At 36.7% G+C, this 15,266-nt stretch overlaps 3 protein-coding genes across 5 annotated transcripts in view; 2 read left to right on the forward strand and 1 right to left on the reverse strand.

Moving 5' to 3' along the window:
• The first annotated feature begins 353 nt into the window (after positions 1-353).
• On the forward strand, positions 354-2,101 carry eIF2alpha (eukaryotic translation initiation factor 2 subunit alpha). Its single transcript, XM_017611845.1, has 2 exons — positions 354-1,185; positions 1,248-2,101. Exons 1-2 carry the CDS (start codon positions 491-493, stop codon positions 1,585-1,587), a joined length of 1,035 nt encoding a protein of 344 aa, XP_017467334.1. The 5' UTR covers positions 354-490; the 3' UTR covers positions 1,588-2,101.
• Positions 2,102-3,061: 960 nt separating this feature from the next.
• rngo (DNA damage inducible 1 homolog rngo) lies at positions 3,062-9,650 on the reverse strand. Its single transcript, XM_017611846.1, has 6 exons — positions 9,000-9,650; positions 6,337-6,799; positions 6,150-6,272; positions 4,324-4,486; positions 3,977-4,178; positions 3,062-3,915 (listed from the first exon to the last, which is right to left on the reverse strand). The coding sequence occupies exons 1-6, from the start codon at positions 9,259-9,261 to the stop codon at positions 3,722-3,724; spliced, it is 1,407 nt and encodes a 468-aa protein (XP_017467335.1). The 5' UTR covers positions 9,262-9,650; the 3' UTR covers positions 3,062-3,721.
• Positions 9,651-14,215: 4,565 nt separating this feature from the next.
• Rcd-1 (Required for cell differentiation 1) overlaps positions 14,216-15,266 on the forward strand; it is a 17,873-nt gene continuing 16,822 nt past the window's right edge. Inside the window, exons 1-2 of one of the 3 annotated variants that reach the window (XM_017611849.1) lie at positions 14,216-14,390; positions 14,799-14,910. In XM_017611849.1, coding sequence (XP_017467338.1) covers positions 14,857-14,910 — 54 coding nt within the window. In that variant the 5' untranslated portion in view covers positions 14,216-14,390; positions 14,799-14,856. The other 2 variants (XM_017611848.1, XM_017611850.1) reach the window with 2 other exon arrangements.

Raw genomic sequence — 15,266 nt, forward strand, 5'->3', positions numbered from 1 at the left:
TACATGTAAATTGAATTGTTATTGTTATTGACTGAATTGTTAAAATACGGTTACTGATCGTATAAAAAATAAAAAAAGGGGAGAAAAATCGATTTGCCATTTCTAAAAACTGTGTTACATAAAAAGGGGAACACCTAAAATGAAAAACCGGAAAATATATAAAATTGNTGAATTGTTAAAATACGGTTACTGATCGTATAAAAAATAAAAAAAGGGGAAAAAATCGATTTGCCATTTCTAAAAACTTTGTTACATAAAAAGGGGAACACCTAAAATGAAAAACGGGAAAATATATAAAATTAGCATACTAAAAATCTGACAACACTGATCATACGTTGTTGGAGGCATTTTTGACATTTTCCTTTCATACGCCCATTGTTCCAAAAGTGTACACGTTTTTGCCGTGAATTTCACCGAAGAAGAGCCTTACGTACAATTTTAGGTCAAATTTGTGTAAAAATTACTAAAAAGACAAATAAATATCGCGAAAATGGCGTTAACTTCACGTTTTTATAGCGAAAAGTATCCTGAGGTCGAAGATGTCGTCATGGTGAATGTATTGTCCATCGCTGAAATGGGCGCTTACGTACATCTGCTGGAGTACAACAATATTGAAGGAATGATTCTGCTGTCGGAGCTTTCTCGCCGTCGTATTCGTTCCATTAATAAATTGATTCGAGTAGGCAAAACAGAGCCGGTTGTGGTGATACGTGTAGACAAAGAAAAGGGCTACATTGACTTGTCGAAGCGTCGTGTTTCGGCGGAGGATGTAGAGAAGTGCTCTGAGCGCTTCGCAAAAGCGAAGGCTGTGAACTCCTTACTTCGACATGTGGCCGATATTCTAGAGTATGATTCGAGTGAAAAGTTGGAAGAACTCTACTTGAAGACAGCTTGGCATTTCGAAAAGAAATATAACAGCAAGACCGTTGCGTACGACATCTTCAAGCAATCTGTTACAGAACCTTCTGTGTTCGACGAATGCGGCTTGGATGAACACACCAAGGAAGTATTGCTGAATAACATCAAGCGCAAACTGGTTTCCCCTACGGTGAAAATTCGCGCCGATATTGAATGTTCGTGTTATGGTTATGAGGGTATTGATGCTGTTAAGGCTGCATTAAGAACAGGATTGGATTTAAGCACAGAAGAGCTGCCAATTCGTATTAATTTAATTGCACCTCCATTGTAGGTATTATTAAAAAAATGTATTCAAAAACAAATTAACAAAAAAAATGTTTGCAATGTAGATATGTAATGACAACGTCGACAACTAAAAAAGCTGAAGGATTGAAAGCTCTCGAAACGGCTATTGAAAACATTCGAAATAAGATTATTGATTCCGAAGGAGAATTCAAAGTAATAATGCCTCCGAAACTTGTTACAGCTATTGATGAAGCCGATTTGGCGCGTCGCCTGGAGCGTGCGGAAGCTGAAAATCAAGAAGTTGGTGGTGACGATGATGAAGACGCGGATGGCGACCAAGAAGGCATGCAATTCGATCCAGAAAAAGAGTTCAACCACAGAGGCGAACGTGCAGCTGCACAAAATGACAACGAAGATGAAGAAGAAGATGAGGAGGATGAGTAGTTATCGAAAGTTATGTGAATTCGTTATGTAAAATTCTGTTTAAAAACCGATTAGTGGAATCATTTATATATACATATAAAGATTCTCAAGTCTCGCTGGAACAGAGCTTATTACAAACAATTTTTTTAAAAGCAACCACGAATTCAATCAAAACTATTGAAATTGAAATAAATCTAATAGAGGATTAATCATACATCTTTAGCGTTGTAAAGTCTTAAAATCGTCAAGTAAAGTTAAATAGCGGTTAACATAGGTTTTATTTGTAACTGCAACCAAATATTTTTAAAGGGATAGAAAATATATAATTAGCATTTATTATGACCTTTGAAATCCCTAGGCCATTTTAACTGTTTTTGAAAAATTTGACGGTTTTAGGACAATAAGGACCTTATGACGTCTTGTGAATCCCTATATGTATATCACGTTTTTTGGACACGAAAAAGGTATATAATTTATGCAATTATGGAGTAAAATTTCATGATAAAATATAGAAGAACAAAAAAGTGGAAAAGTATGCCATAATTAGTTTACTAAAATTGATATAATCATAGTTAAGGAAACTTACAAGTAATTTTTAAGCAAAAATCAAAACCGACTTCAATTCTCATAAAAATATAAGATTATCGTTAATTTCTTCACGATCCAATTATCGGTTCTAAACAAAATTAGTATGGAACCACACCTGGCGTACCACTTTCCGATGAAAAAAGAATTATCGAAATCGGTTAACGTGGTTCAAAGTTATGCGGTAACATACATAAAAAAAAAATATTCCGACGAACTGATAACCTCCTTTTTTTTTTGAAGTCAAGGAAAGGTTTCACCTCATAGATGGTCCCATACTAATTTGGTTTAAATCCGATCATTGGATCATGAAGAAATTAATGCTAATCTTAAATTTTTATATGAGAATTTCAATTCGGTTCGGTTCGAAAATTTCACGTCATTGCCTAAAATTTCCACGCGACTAGTGTATTAAAACGAAAGAACTTCCAAGCACTGTATAGTTTTCGACGATTTTCGTCGTTTACGAGAGTAAAAATGCCAATGTTGTCGAGTCGTACAATTTACCCTAATTTACGACTTACGCAATGAGGCTGTATTTTAATAGGGTGTATTCGAGTTGCAATAAATGCGACAGTGCCGCTTTTTATGAAAGAGCATCACTTCCTTCGAGATAATTTGGTATACTGCCTTCATCACGCGTTCGAGGAGCGAAAGTTTGAAATCGCAGTTGCATTATAAAAATGTTTACTACGTGATTTCTGCATCATTTCAGTAGATTTCCTGTTGAGCATCAGCAACAACGCATCAAGATAGAAGCAATATTGTAATATTGTGGTAATTATTACATACGCAGAGGAGTTCGGCCCCATACAGGAAATGTGATTTCATGCGTCTAGGGCAGTGATGCTGCATTACTATATTCAGCATCTTCTTCTTTACTCAAACGATACAAGAAATGAAAGATTGATTTTGTTCTAATTTCACCTATTTTTTCTTTATTTATTAAGTTTTTCCATTTTACTTTTCTTATATCGTGCTACGTTTGCAAGTTAAACCCCTTTCGTACATACATCATAAATTTTTACAGGAAACCTGTTTCGTTACTTAACTAGACCCAAAAAATCGATGTTATAAAAAGTGTATTGAAGTCCTTCAAAAACCAATATTTTTCGTTGACATTTCGCATTCACCCAAAATTTTAATTTAATATCTAAATGATAACAGTTTTGTTCAATTAATTATTTATATTTTTGTAGCTATTCTCAATTGATCCGAGTCTGGTGGCTTTCCCCCACAAATCCATCGCAGTATTTGTCCACTCCATGTGTATATAATAAGAAATGCTCTAGCCTGAGGTAGTTTGTATGATGTGGTAGGCTTAATCCATTCCCGAAGCTGACGCTTTCTCTCAAAATATTGCTACTGCACGTGTTTTATGTCATTTCTTTTATCAGATAATGATAATTTTACGCATATTCATACATGTAAGATTTATATATGTAAACATGTATTGCAAACAGTGGCATGGTTAATCCGTTGCATTTTTTTTTTAATATTGCGTTTTATATCTTTTGTGTCTGATCTAGTGGTTTAGGGCGGCGACAGTGCTGACGACGCCAACGTCTTCTCAAAATCTCAACGACTTAGCAATAAGCGCAGCTGTCGCCTGCGTTTTATTGCCGTTATGTCGTCGCAATTCAGCAATCACATCATCACGATTATAACCAAGTCTAACCAAATCGGCGACATCACTCTCAGTGAAGCTATCATTCGATAATACGCTATTAGATGTACCACCTTGAGATCTCTTCGAAGTTGATGCTATGGTAATGGCAATGTTACTAGGTGTTTTTTTTTATTTATTAAAGCTAATATAAAGTACCTGCATCGTGCTTGCTTTGTTCAATCGCTTGCTGTATAGCACGCGACTCTGCCTCGCTGGCTGATTTCTCCAATAGTTTTAATTCCTCCTCAGAATTACCAGTAAGACGTGCGCAATCTGGCAGTTCATTTTCGGGCAAGAATTGGGTCTCGGTACCGGTAGTACCTATACGCAGCACATTACGTTGCAAATCAATATTACACTGCGAAAACACATAACGATGAATTTCTAAATACATATTATGAAATTAACTTAACAAATAAGTGTTTTGTATTTCTGTAGCAATTACAAGGGGTTTGATTAGCAAATTAAATTCTTAGGCAGCCCATAAAATTAAGTAAGATTACCTGATGACGTTTCAACATGTCGAGTCCGAGTAGCATATCCATTGGTTGCTTTTCCAGAACTGAAAAGCTCGAGGTTAGATGATCGCTTTCAATCTGCAATTGAACCATGTGTATCCGGCCAATGATTCGCTGAGTACCAACGCCCTTGGCAACGCCATTCCATCTACAAGCATGGTACAATAAAAAAATAAAATAAAATAAAACTTTTTAATATACAATATAAATGGACTAAAAATTACAAAATAATATTTCTCAGCCTCATAGAATTTGTTTCGATAACTTTTGATTTTCAAATTTTAGCAAAAGTCATAAACCACTATGCGATTGAAAACGAAGAACGTGAAGCGCATGCAATGCAAAGCATTAGATTTAATTGACAATAGTCAAACTACATAACATAGACCTAAAATTTCTACAGAGAAAGTACAAATTTGAGATCGATTTCAAGCGGTCGTTATTCATATATCCATATTCATACATATATTACCCTTCATATCAATTCAGGTCTATTACATACGCCCCACGCATGACTTGCTAAAATTTCAAAATCAAAAGTTATCAAAAAAAATTCTATAGGACTGAGAAATATTGTTTTCTAATTTTTAGTCCATTTATAAAAGCGTACATAAAATTTTTTATTTTTATTTTATTTATTTTCTATTTTTAGTCCTGTCTGTATAAAATTTTGCAATAGGTTATAAAATAATTCAACTAGTAGTTAAAAGAGAACAGAATACAATGCAAACAAAATGTTGTTTGCTCACGTTTAGTAGAAACATACATATGTACATGCATACATATAGCAGCAGTTAATTTCATTTAAAGAAATGGCGTGCTGTTATTGTGACGGCTACAAAAATCCCGCCCAGATCGGCAAGTCAAGGGGTAGTCAAGCTCCACTAACGGCAGCCCTAGGAAGCGTGCAGCCTCGACGGGGTCTGTCCATAGGGACAGGGGCGTTAGCGTGGTGGGGTTTCGAGGGCATACGAAGAGATGCTGTGAGTGATGGGGCGAGTCTCCGCATGCCGGGCATTCGTTTGGAATATCTTCACTTAATCTGCTGAGGTTTGAGTTCAACCTGCTGCAGTAACCAGAGCGCAGTTGGGCTATTGTGGTCCGAGTCTCTCGAGGCAGACGAAGTTCTGTCTCGTCCACGTCTGGTGGTTGTGTTTCGACGATCTAACCCCGTATGTAAATAGTGCATATATGTAGGATACCGAGTGTTTTATTCTCATTTACTTTATACTTTATTTAATTCTATAAATGTATTACACGCAGTACAATTTTGGTTTGGTGAAACTTATGTTAATCGCGGTGGCAGGCAAACGATGGCGGCGACGGTCGACAATGAACTCTGCTGTATGTATCGATAATGGCAGTTAGGTCAGCCATGTCTAGACGTGCGTTCGTTAAGTTCGTCAAGTTCGGTATGCAGGGTTACCTGCCTATGTGAAGGACTAGCGTCGGTGTTGCCGTCTTACCGTACTAGGACCTAATCCCACATATATTTAGGCGCAATATTTAACTTCTTCTGGCGGGGCGACATATAGAGTCTTCTAATTGTATCTCATTGATATGATGCCTACAACGAGGTTGATATCAAGACTAGGTTGATATCTAGAATTTGCCATAAATAGCTTTGCTACATTTATAGTATAAATGGTGGTCTGGACACACAACATTGCAAGTTGATAAAAGCGTTATAATAAAATGTAGAAAAAGATGCAAAAATGTTTTTGTTCTTAAGTTTATATAATTGAGCTTGCATGCTGATTAGAGGGTGTAAAAAATACAAAGCGGTTAGAATTCAATATTAACACTCTTACCTAGTATCGATTAGCCTATTCACATTGCAGCGCTCAGCGCATCCTGCACTCATTATTGTAGTTTGTGCACCTGAATCTACGAACGCTTTTACCGGCACACCATTGACTTTACAGTTTATGTAGCTGAAAATAAATATAGATAGGCTAATTTATATAGAAAAAGGTGCTACCATCAGTTGCAACTTACAGCATAGTGACAGTGCCAAAAATTTCTGGATTATATTCAATGGCGGCTGCCATGTTGTCTTGAATATTTTTTTGTTTAATCTCCTCAGCAATAAGACGTTGCGCCTCTTCATCGAACGGATCAGCATTCAACATGCGTAAACGTTGCATTTGACGTTGTTTTCTGAGATCGATTTGCTCGCGTAATACCTTTGCGAAGTTTTCCAAATTTCCTGAGAGCAATGCGTCGGCTAGTCTTGGATTGTTCTGTTTCAGTAATGACAAGGATTCCGGATTTGAAAGAAACATTTGACGCACAGCAGCTGGATCATCATCGTAGTTGACATTAAATTCATCAGATTCAGAATAATCCATACCGCTGGGTGCGGGACGATAACCTGGTGCCAGCCCGGAAGTATTGCTGCCACCAACGCCGGGTATTAGTATATTACTAAAATCTATACCTCCAATTGACGAGGCTGCATCTGATGTATGCAAAGAGGTACAGAGGAATTTTAACATATTAGAATTGAGAAAAAAATATAGAATTATATTTGACCAACAGATACGTAACGTTCTGTAGAATTTTTTATCAATGGAATTTTAGCTTGTTTAATCAAATAAACTTTTATCTTATTTGTTTATTTAAATGTGTGAAAAAAATAAGCGAGTGAAGAAACTTTTCTGCTACACGTCTGACCTTGAATATTAGCAGACGTACAATACCTACATATCTATCTATCTATCTTCTTCTTCTATATATGTATATAAATGTGAATGTCTGTTTTTTTATTACCTTATAACTTTTGAACCGCGACAAGGAATCGCACTTAACTTTGCACACTTATTTGTGTTATAGGTATGGTCTTATTTGCAACTACATATATAGCAAATTTTGCAACATCCCATAGGGCTGAAATTTTTAATCAGCTATAACTGGAAATTTGGTGCGAAGACATTTATAAGGTAGGCGCTTATAGGAAGGTATATATAAATGAGTTTAAAAAAGTGGGCTTGGCACATCCCATAGGCGTGGAATGTTGTAGCAGCTATAACTTCGGAAGCATAAATCACATGAACTTGAGATTTGTTATGCAGTCATGTCTACCAAAGTTATTATTGCATTTCTAGCTATAAAAATGGCCTAGCATATTCTGCTACCACGGAGCAGAGCCGCGGGTTCAGGCTAACTTCTATATCAGTGTTGGAGTATTGTGAAATTGATCATTAAGATTAATAGATATCATAACTTTTTGGAACGTGTATTAACACTGTGGGGTATCACTGCGCGATTCCACTCCGCAGGGCCAGGCCTCAATCCCTCATCAAAGAACAAAGCAAAAAAATGTAGAAACATGTTTTTCTTAACAGCGGTCGCCCATCGGCAGGCAATGACAGACCTCGGAGTGTATTTCTGCCATGAAATAGAGCTTCTCAGAAAACTACAATCACCGTTCGGTTTGTCGTAAAAATGTAGGTCCTTTCCCTTTGTGTGACAACATCAAGGCGCATGCCACAAATCGGAGGAGGAGCTCGGCCAAACACTAACATATGAGTACGTGCCAATCTACAATTAATTACCACGAGGGTCTACTCTGTATTGCGATTTGAAACTTAAGGCGACACGGACTAGTACAAATTCAGTGCCAAGTATTCGAATCCGAAAGATTTGCTTTTCGCAACGCAATACAGAGTAGGCCCACAGATGTAGATTAAGTTTTTGCAGATTAGAGTAGGAATGAACGTGAACATTTTTAATACATAATGTCTGCGGCAGTTTGAAGTAAAGTTAAAGATACATTTATTCTTACCGCGAAATTTGTCTGAAACTTACAATTATTTATTATATTCCTATTTAAAATATTATTATTACATTATGATTTTTATTGTGTTCTACAATGTCCTTGATTTCAACAAGATGTTTTAAATTCGCAGATGTCCATTGCACTTATACTGCGCAGAAAATATTTTTATCTTAGCGAGGTCGCATTCAATACATAATTGTTTACAAACGTTCATACGTTTGTGAGCTTGAAGACCAAAAGATATGTAGCTCCATAAAAATAAACATAGTATATGTACATATGTACCTACATATGCATGTACATATCGATATCGTCGTTTAAAGTACAAAACCGCATATCGTGATTCTGCAAAACCGCGTAAGTGACATTGGCTGCCAAAAATTGGATTTGTTCACACAAGCTCTTGGCTCAATCCTTATCCATTCGTCTTGAAATATACTAGGCAGATAAGCGATTGCTTTATAAAGAAGAGAATCATTTTGAAATATGAGTGTTTTTCCGCTCTAGAAAATAATTTCTACAATTTCATATACGCGGTTTTGAATTTTGCTGATACGCGGTTTTGCACTTTCAACGACGATATGTACTTGTTCGTCCAAATACGATACGATCGATTTAAATGCGACTGAGAGCTATTTTTTCAGTCAAAGTAAATGCAGTAGAGCTATTTGTTGTTTAAGATTGGAAATGCAAGCGTGGAAAAATTACGGGTGGATATATGAGGAGTTGGAGCGCATTGACCCACTTATACAGACAAATAATAACAAGGCATACAAAAACAACCAATCAGAAAAGGACTACATACATGCAATTAATTTATTAATTTACAATTACATTCATGATAAATAAAAGCTTATAAAAATATGTCTAATTTACTCACCTAAACCTCCAACTGCTGGAGCACCAGCGGAACGAGCGATTGGTAAACGCTGTAATATAACACAGTCACCATCTTTAATGCCGAAATGTTTGAGCGACTTTTTGTCATCCAGCAATGGCGCCCCATTGAATACAATAATGATCTCGGCGCTGGGTAGACCAGATTCAACTTCACAGAATGCCTTGAAATTTTCCAGCTCCAGTTCCTCGGAAACATCCAAGAAAAATACGCTATCAGTTAGCGTGGTTACCGTTATCTTCATTGTTCTATTTTTTAGTCGCTATCCAACTACTTTAGTGATCGTTATACTTTTATTTGTCAATTTTTGGACAAAAGTAATTACGATGGCTACAAAAAATAAATGTATTTATTGCTCTGCTGCACTGTACGTTTTCTTGCTGCTTACACCTAAACGCACGAGAACTGGCTGAATTTCTGCACAAATACACTGATCTTGATAAAATTTCTTCTATTATTTGCAGTATTTCTCTTTGTTACACATTTATAACCAATGCATTTCAAAAACAATGCATAAAATGCGTTCAGCCGTGATTCGTCACTAAAAAACAGGAGGTTTTCGGCTTGATTTCGTTTTTTTTTTCTTCCAGTCTCATTCGCTACTTTTAACTTTTCCTTTTTAGCTCGCTTCTGTTTTTCGTTCAATCGGCATTGTCATTTTCGGCCTTTTCGTTGTTGCGTCCAGTGTTGCCACGAACACTTTTTCTAATAAAATTGCCTACCAAAACCAACCAAAACTACCAAATTTTTTTTCTTTGTTTTTTTTTTTTAATATCTATTAAAAATTTAGGTGGCATAACATTTAGTAAAACTAAAACACAACTAGTACAATAAAAATAAATTAGCTGCGTTTAACAATTCATTTTACTGTACAGACTTAACACATGTATGTCCCTTTACACATACATATTATTTTTATTATAACGTCGGGAGTAATCGCGCTGTGACCTAAAAATATCTATTGTGTAAACGCTAAGTGAAATCACTCCAATCTTAGGCTATTTATGAAGCTAAGCACTTTGGAGGGTGCCATGTTCCAAATTTTGGATGGAGAAGACAATCGTTAACCAAGGTGGACTGATACAAATACTGATTCTATTCATGAAACGTGGGCAGTCACAAAAGGCTCGGGACCACGCCAGTGCATTTGGGCTCCACGCTTTGCGAGATAGTCAGCCCTTTTGTTGCCTCAAGCCCCCTGACAGCCATGAAACGCCCTTGTAGCCTTGTTAGTAACATTCAAGAGATGTGAGTTCCAATTGACCCTTTGGTCTAGAGTAACCCATAGATACTACGCCTCTTCTGAGAACTCAATTTCTCTCCTACCAACGTCGGTATAGTCAAGTTGACTTTCCTTCTTTTTAATAACGGGACAATAGGGGACTTCAGTGGGTTTATTGGCAAGCCTTTTCAGCGCACCAGTCTTCAGTACATATAGGTATGTAAATAGTATATCACAACTTTGTAGTTCAATTTAAATTAAATAGATAACTTGTAGGCACATAAATTATACGTGGATGTTCATATTGTAGGTATATTGGAAATTATAAGGGTATGCGTTTGTACATACAAGTCAGGTATATTCACATGATTGCGGTCGACGTTATACGATCGCGCCGTTGAAATATTCGTGTTAACAAGGTTGCTAAACTATTTGGAGATAATTTAAATTTACCGAATGGAAAAAAACCTACCAGTTTTGGTCATGAACGAAAGACACAAGATCACGCCTTCCCGAAAGAAAGAAAAAAGTTATTTTCTAGCTGTTGAAATCTCGACGCCATCTTTGTTGTAAGAAGTAAACAACGAAGAGAACAAAAAAAACGCGTAATTGTTGAACGCATGAATAATCATTTTTATTATGCAAATTCTCCTATAAATCATGTCGTTGTGTTAAATTATTCTTTACCTTATGTGTGCACACGTTGTCACAAGCGAAAATTGCAGTAAAAAGCTACCGCCAAATTGTAAACAACAAACAAATGTTAACAAACGGTTAATGTCAAAGTCGCCCAACTTTTTTCCTAAATGCGATTATAACGGGCTACTAAGAAGAAGGCGAGATCTTGTATTTTTGGTTCATGAATTTTGGTAGGAAAAACTTATGTGTGGCAACACTGGTTGCGTCCCTTTCTCTCTTTTTGGACATCGTCAGCAGAACGTTAGTCCCCTTTCAGACACGTCAAGTCTTGAAAGCAATTTTTTCGCATTGTCTTTTGTGTTTTCTATTTGCTTTCACACGTGCATGATTCAACAACTACAGGTTGTAGCAATCGTACAAAAACAACTTTTACCGTTGGTATGAACTCCTTGTGTCATCAACGTCTTCTTTGTTTATTCATATTCGTGTGTATATGTATACCCTGCATATCAGGATTTCATAGAATTCTGAAAGGTTTCACAATTTTTTTAACAATTTTCTTTAAGAAATTCTTAAGAAATTTCTTTACTAGTTCTTGTCAACCGCTTCATATGTTTTTTTTTACAGATTTCTAAAAGAATCGTAACAAATTTCCGACACTCTTAAAGATTTCGGGAGCATTTGTTTGTAGGGTATATATGAAATGAAATCCCATATCAATATTTTCTTATAATGAAAAATATTTTCAAGTCACATAAAATAAAATAACAGGAAAAACAAAATTTCAAGCAAATCGCGCGTGGAGCGTAAGTGATTATGACCGGATGCAGTTCCTACATAAGTCAAACCGTGTTCCGAACACAACTTTCAGTGAATAATGGTGGGCTGACTTTAAAAAATTTAGGGGCAGAAAGAGTACTTACTTAGCTTAAAGGTAGAACTCTCTCTTATTTTCAAATATACCACTCTTATAGTAGATACCTTAATAGCTTTAATGAAATATGTACACAAAATTATATCTCCACGTTCGAGCAAATGCACGAAATTTTTATGTATTAGTCCATCCGATTTTTCTCATTTGCAAAGAGATAATGCATGAGTTAATGCAAATAAAGACGGTTTATGCAGATAAGCGAGCCAGTTTGTCAACCGTATAAAAAGTATGTACATATATACACATATGCATACATAAATATTTATCAAAATATTCAGAATGACGAGTTGAATTGGTTCAGCCGTGTCTCTTTTTAAACACGTTAACTCGAACAAAATTTAGATAGTTCAACGAAAGTCAGGGCCGAAGTTGCCTTTGGTATAATTTAGGTTAGTATTCAATTTGGCGAAAGCTGTCAGTAACCACGCCCACCTCCCATGTAGTGATTAACAATATTTTTGTATCATTATTATTTTTTACGAATTTCGCTGTTCAAATTTACATGTCAAATATATCAACAAATATTTGTGGGTACTTTTGCACCAGTCGTTGCCTATGGGTTAATAACAAAAAAATCCTATACATGCACAGTATTTCATGTATTAATTTTCAAATAAGCATATTGTCAATGGTTGGTTTACTGAATACTGTGGTTCTAAACAAGGTACATTAACCAAATTTTGGTTCTAAATGACAAGAAGAAAGGGAAAAGCCCAAAATACAATAGCGCAGCGGCAGTGGCAGTGACAGTTTCTAAAATCAGCAGTTACTGCTAATATTAGCAGTCACTACCGCAGCAAATACAATACGGTATTAGCTCTGATACAGTACTTTTCGTGAAAAATCCAGTAAAACTATCAAACAGCAAAATTACTCTCTGAAGTGAGAGTAAAAAGTGAGTAACAACAAAAAGTACGGCAACAAAAAAAACATTTTTCCTGTAAAAACGTGAACCAGTGATTGCTTGACACTTTTCATGATTTTACCAAAAGAAAAAGTTCGGGTAAAATCTTGCAACTTCATTCTCTACACAACTTCCCAAAAGTCGCTCTCATTTACAGGATTTTGGAGGATTTCAGAGTACGGGAACATTTTTCCTGCAACTTCCTGCAAGTTCGTGTAAAATCCTGNCCCAAAAGTCGCTCTCATTTACAGGATTTTGGAGGATTTCAGAGTACGGGAACATTTTTCCTGCAACTTCCTGCAAGTTCGTGTAAAATCCTGCAAGTTCATGGAGTACTGGATCAGAGCTATTGTCAGTGACTGCTTTTTTTTAAATCCCTTTTGTTTACTTACATTTTTGTTGTTGTCTTTTAGGCTTCAGTGATCTAAACAGAAGTTGGTGCGTTTCATTTATTTCAAATTCAACATGCGAAGTTTGCTGCGATGAAGGCAGAATTTGGGCTAAACTGAGCAGTACTACTGTTGTTGTTGTTGTTGTAGCGGCTACAACAACCCCGCCCAGATCGCTTGGTATCCCAGTCGTTGTCGTCGAGTTCCCCTAACGGCAGCCCCAAGAAGCGTGCAGCCTCTATGGGGTCGGTCCACAGGGACAACGCCGTTAGGGTTGTGGGGTTTTCCAGGCATGCGAAGAGATGTTTCGAGTCGTGAGGGGTCTCTCCGTATGCCGAACATTCATTCGGCACATCCGCATTTAACCTACTCAGGTAAGAGTTCAGCCTGCTGCAGTAGCCAGAGCGAAGTTGGGCAATTGTTGTTCTTGTCTCCCGGTGTTTGTGTGCCTAGAACGGCATTTACAGGTCTAGAGACTACATAACTCGAGACTGAGTCCCTGTGAATGCCGTTCAGGGCCTGTCGGTATGCTGACGGGTCCATAGGCTGCTTAATGAACCTCTGGACTTCGTCCGTCAGTTCATATAGATGCCTCCTGACATGTCTAGGCGAGGGCTCCTCTGCAAGCAGCTATCTGTTTGGGTGGCCGCATCCTCTGCTGTATTACGTTCTTTCCCTAATATTCCGGACCGGATCCGGTAATTAGAGAATAAGCGAAAGTTTTATCTCAAAAATGGAACATAATCCAGAAGTACGGGAACGCAAAAAACCACATTTCGTGCCCAGAATTTGAGAAACGGCTTATTCGCGTTGTTTTTGTTTTTGTCACTTAAATGAAAATTGAATTTTTGTTTCACAAATTTTTGTTGCAAAAATTAGATGGCTATTTGGCTTTTGTCAAGATAAAAAATGCCCACGCACAAATATTGCCTCTGATAAAATTTATGTCAGGCAATAAAAATGGCAGTTGGTACGCAAAAACTTTTGCCTGTGGAGACGGGCCGTTATGTATGTATGAGTAAAAACTATCGATAGTGCTAACAAAATCATCGATGTTTTCGATAGTCAAAAACCATCGATACTATCGATAGTTTTCCAGCTCTAGTTTGACTGCTAGAGTTGGCATTACTGGCACAAAGTGTTGGTCGCGTAGCAAACGAGAACCTGATTTTTTCGCCTTCATAAATTGCTGTGTTTTCACAAAGTTCGGTACGAAAGCGTAGTATAAAAATTAGCTTTTGATAAAATAATTGTTATACATACATTGAAAATTGAATAAGTAAAAGTAAGTTTGGCATTGTGAAAATCAAAGATTTTCGTTAAGTCGCTTTGTGGCACTGTGTATGTGGCTTGATTGCGAAGTGCGATAAAGCAAGTGGTCGAAAAAGATAGCATTGGAATAAAAAAGCTCATTTATATAGCGATAAACGAATAAAATAGCTATTTTCACAAAATATAACACTAATTCCAGCTTTAGGTACTTATTTAATTAAAATTTATCAATTGAATCGTGCGATATACATGCATATATATATCACGAAAAAATTCCTTTCAATTCGGGTGCCGCCGCCATATTTGTGAACATTTTCGCGTTTTCAGCCGATTGCTCAGCATACATACATACATATGTGCATATATCGCAAAAGGGAAAAGCAAATAATTAAGCAAATTATTCGTTTGCAAATTTTTACAGCTCGCTTCCAGTGAATAATTTTTCAACGTGGAAACGATTAAAAAATCTGAAAATTATAATGAGTGCTCAGCCTAGTCCCGCCTGCATGACTCCATCAACCGAACAGGAAAGGGTAAGTTTCAGAGATTTGGTATAATAATAAAATTCAGTTGATTATTTGCATGGAAATGTGCTTATATTTTTATGGAAATACCGTGTACATACATATATAAAACCAATTATAAAATAGGTTCTTTCAATAACAATCCGCACCTTTCTGCGTAGGCGGCCTTCGGCCGCACTTAGGGATTATAACCCTCAGGCAGTAGAATTCTCCTTTCTGTGTTGCCAAAGAAAAGGGGCCGAACACCTTTTGCATAGAACACCTTTCTGCGTAGGCGGCCTTCGGCCGCACTTAGGGATTATAACCCTCAGGCAGTAGAATTCTCCTTTCTGTGTTGCCAAAGAAAAGGGGCCGAACACCTTTTG

Source organism: Rhagoletis zephyria, unplaced genomic scaffold (assembly GCF_001687245.7).
Source record: "Rhagoletis zephyria isolate East Lansing unplaced genomic scaffold, Rhagoletis_zephyria_1.1 Rzeph_scaffold_00468, whole genome shotgun sequence".
Taxonomy (NCBI): domain Eukaryota; kingdom Metazoa; phylum Arthropoda; class Insecta; order Diptera; family Tephritidae; genus Rhagoletis; species Rhagoletis zephyria.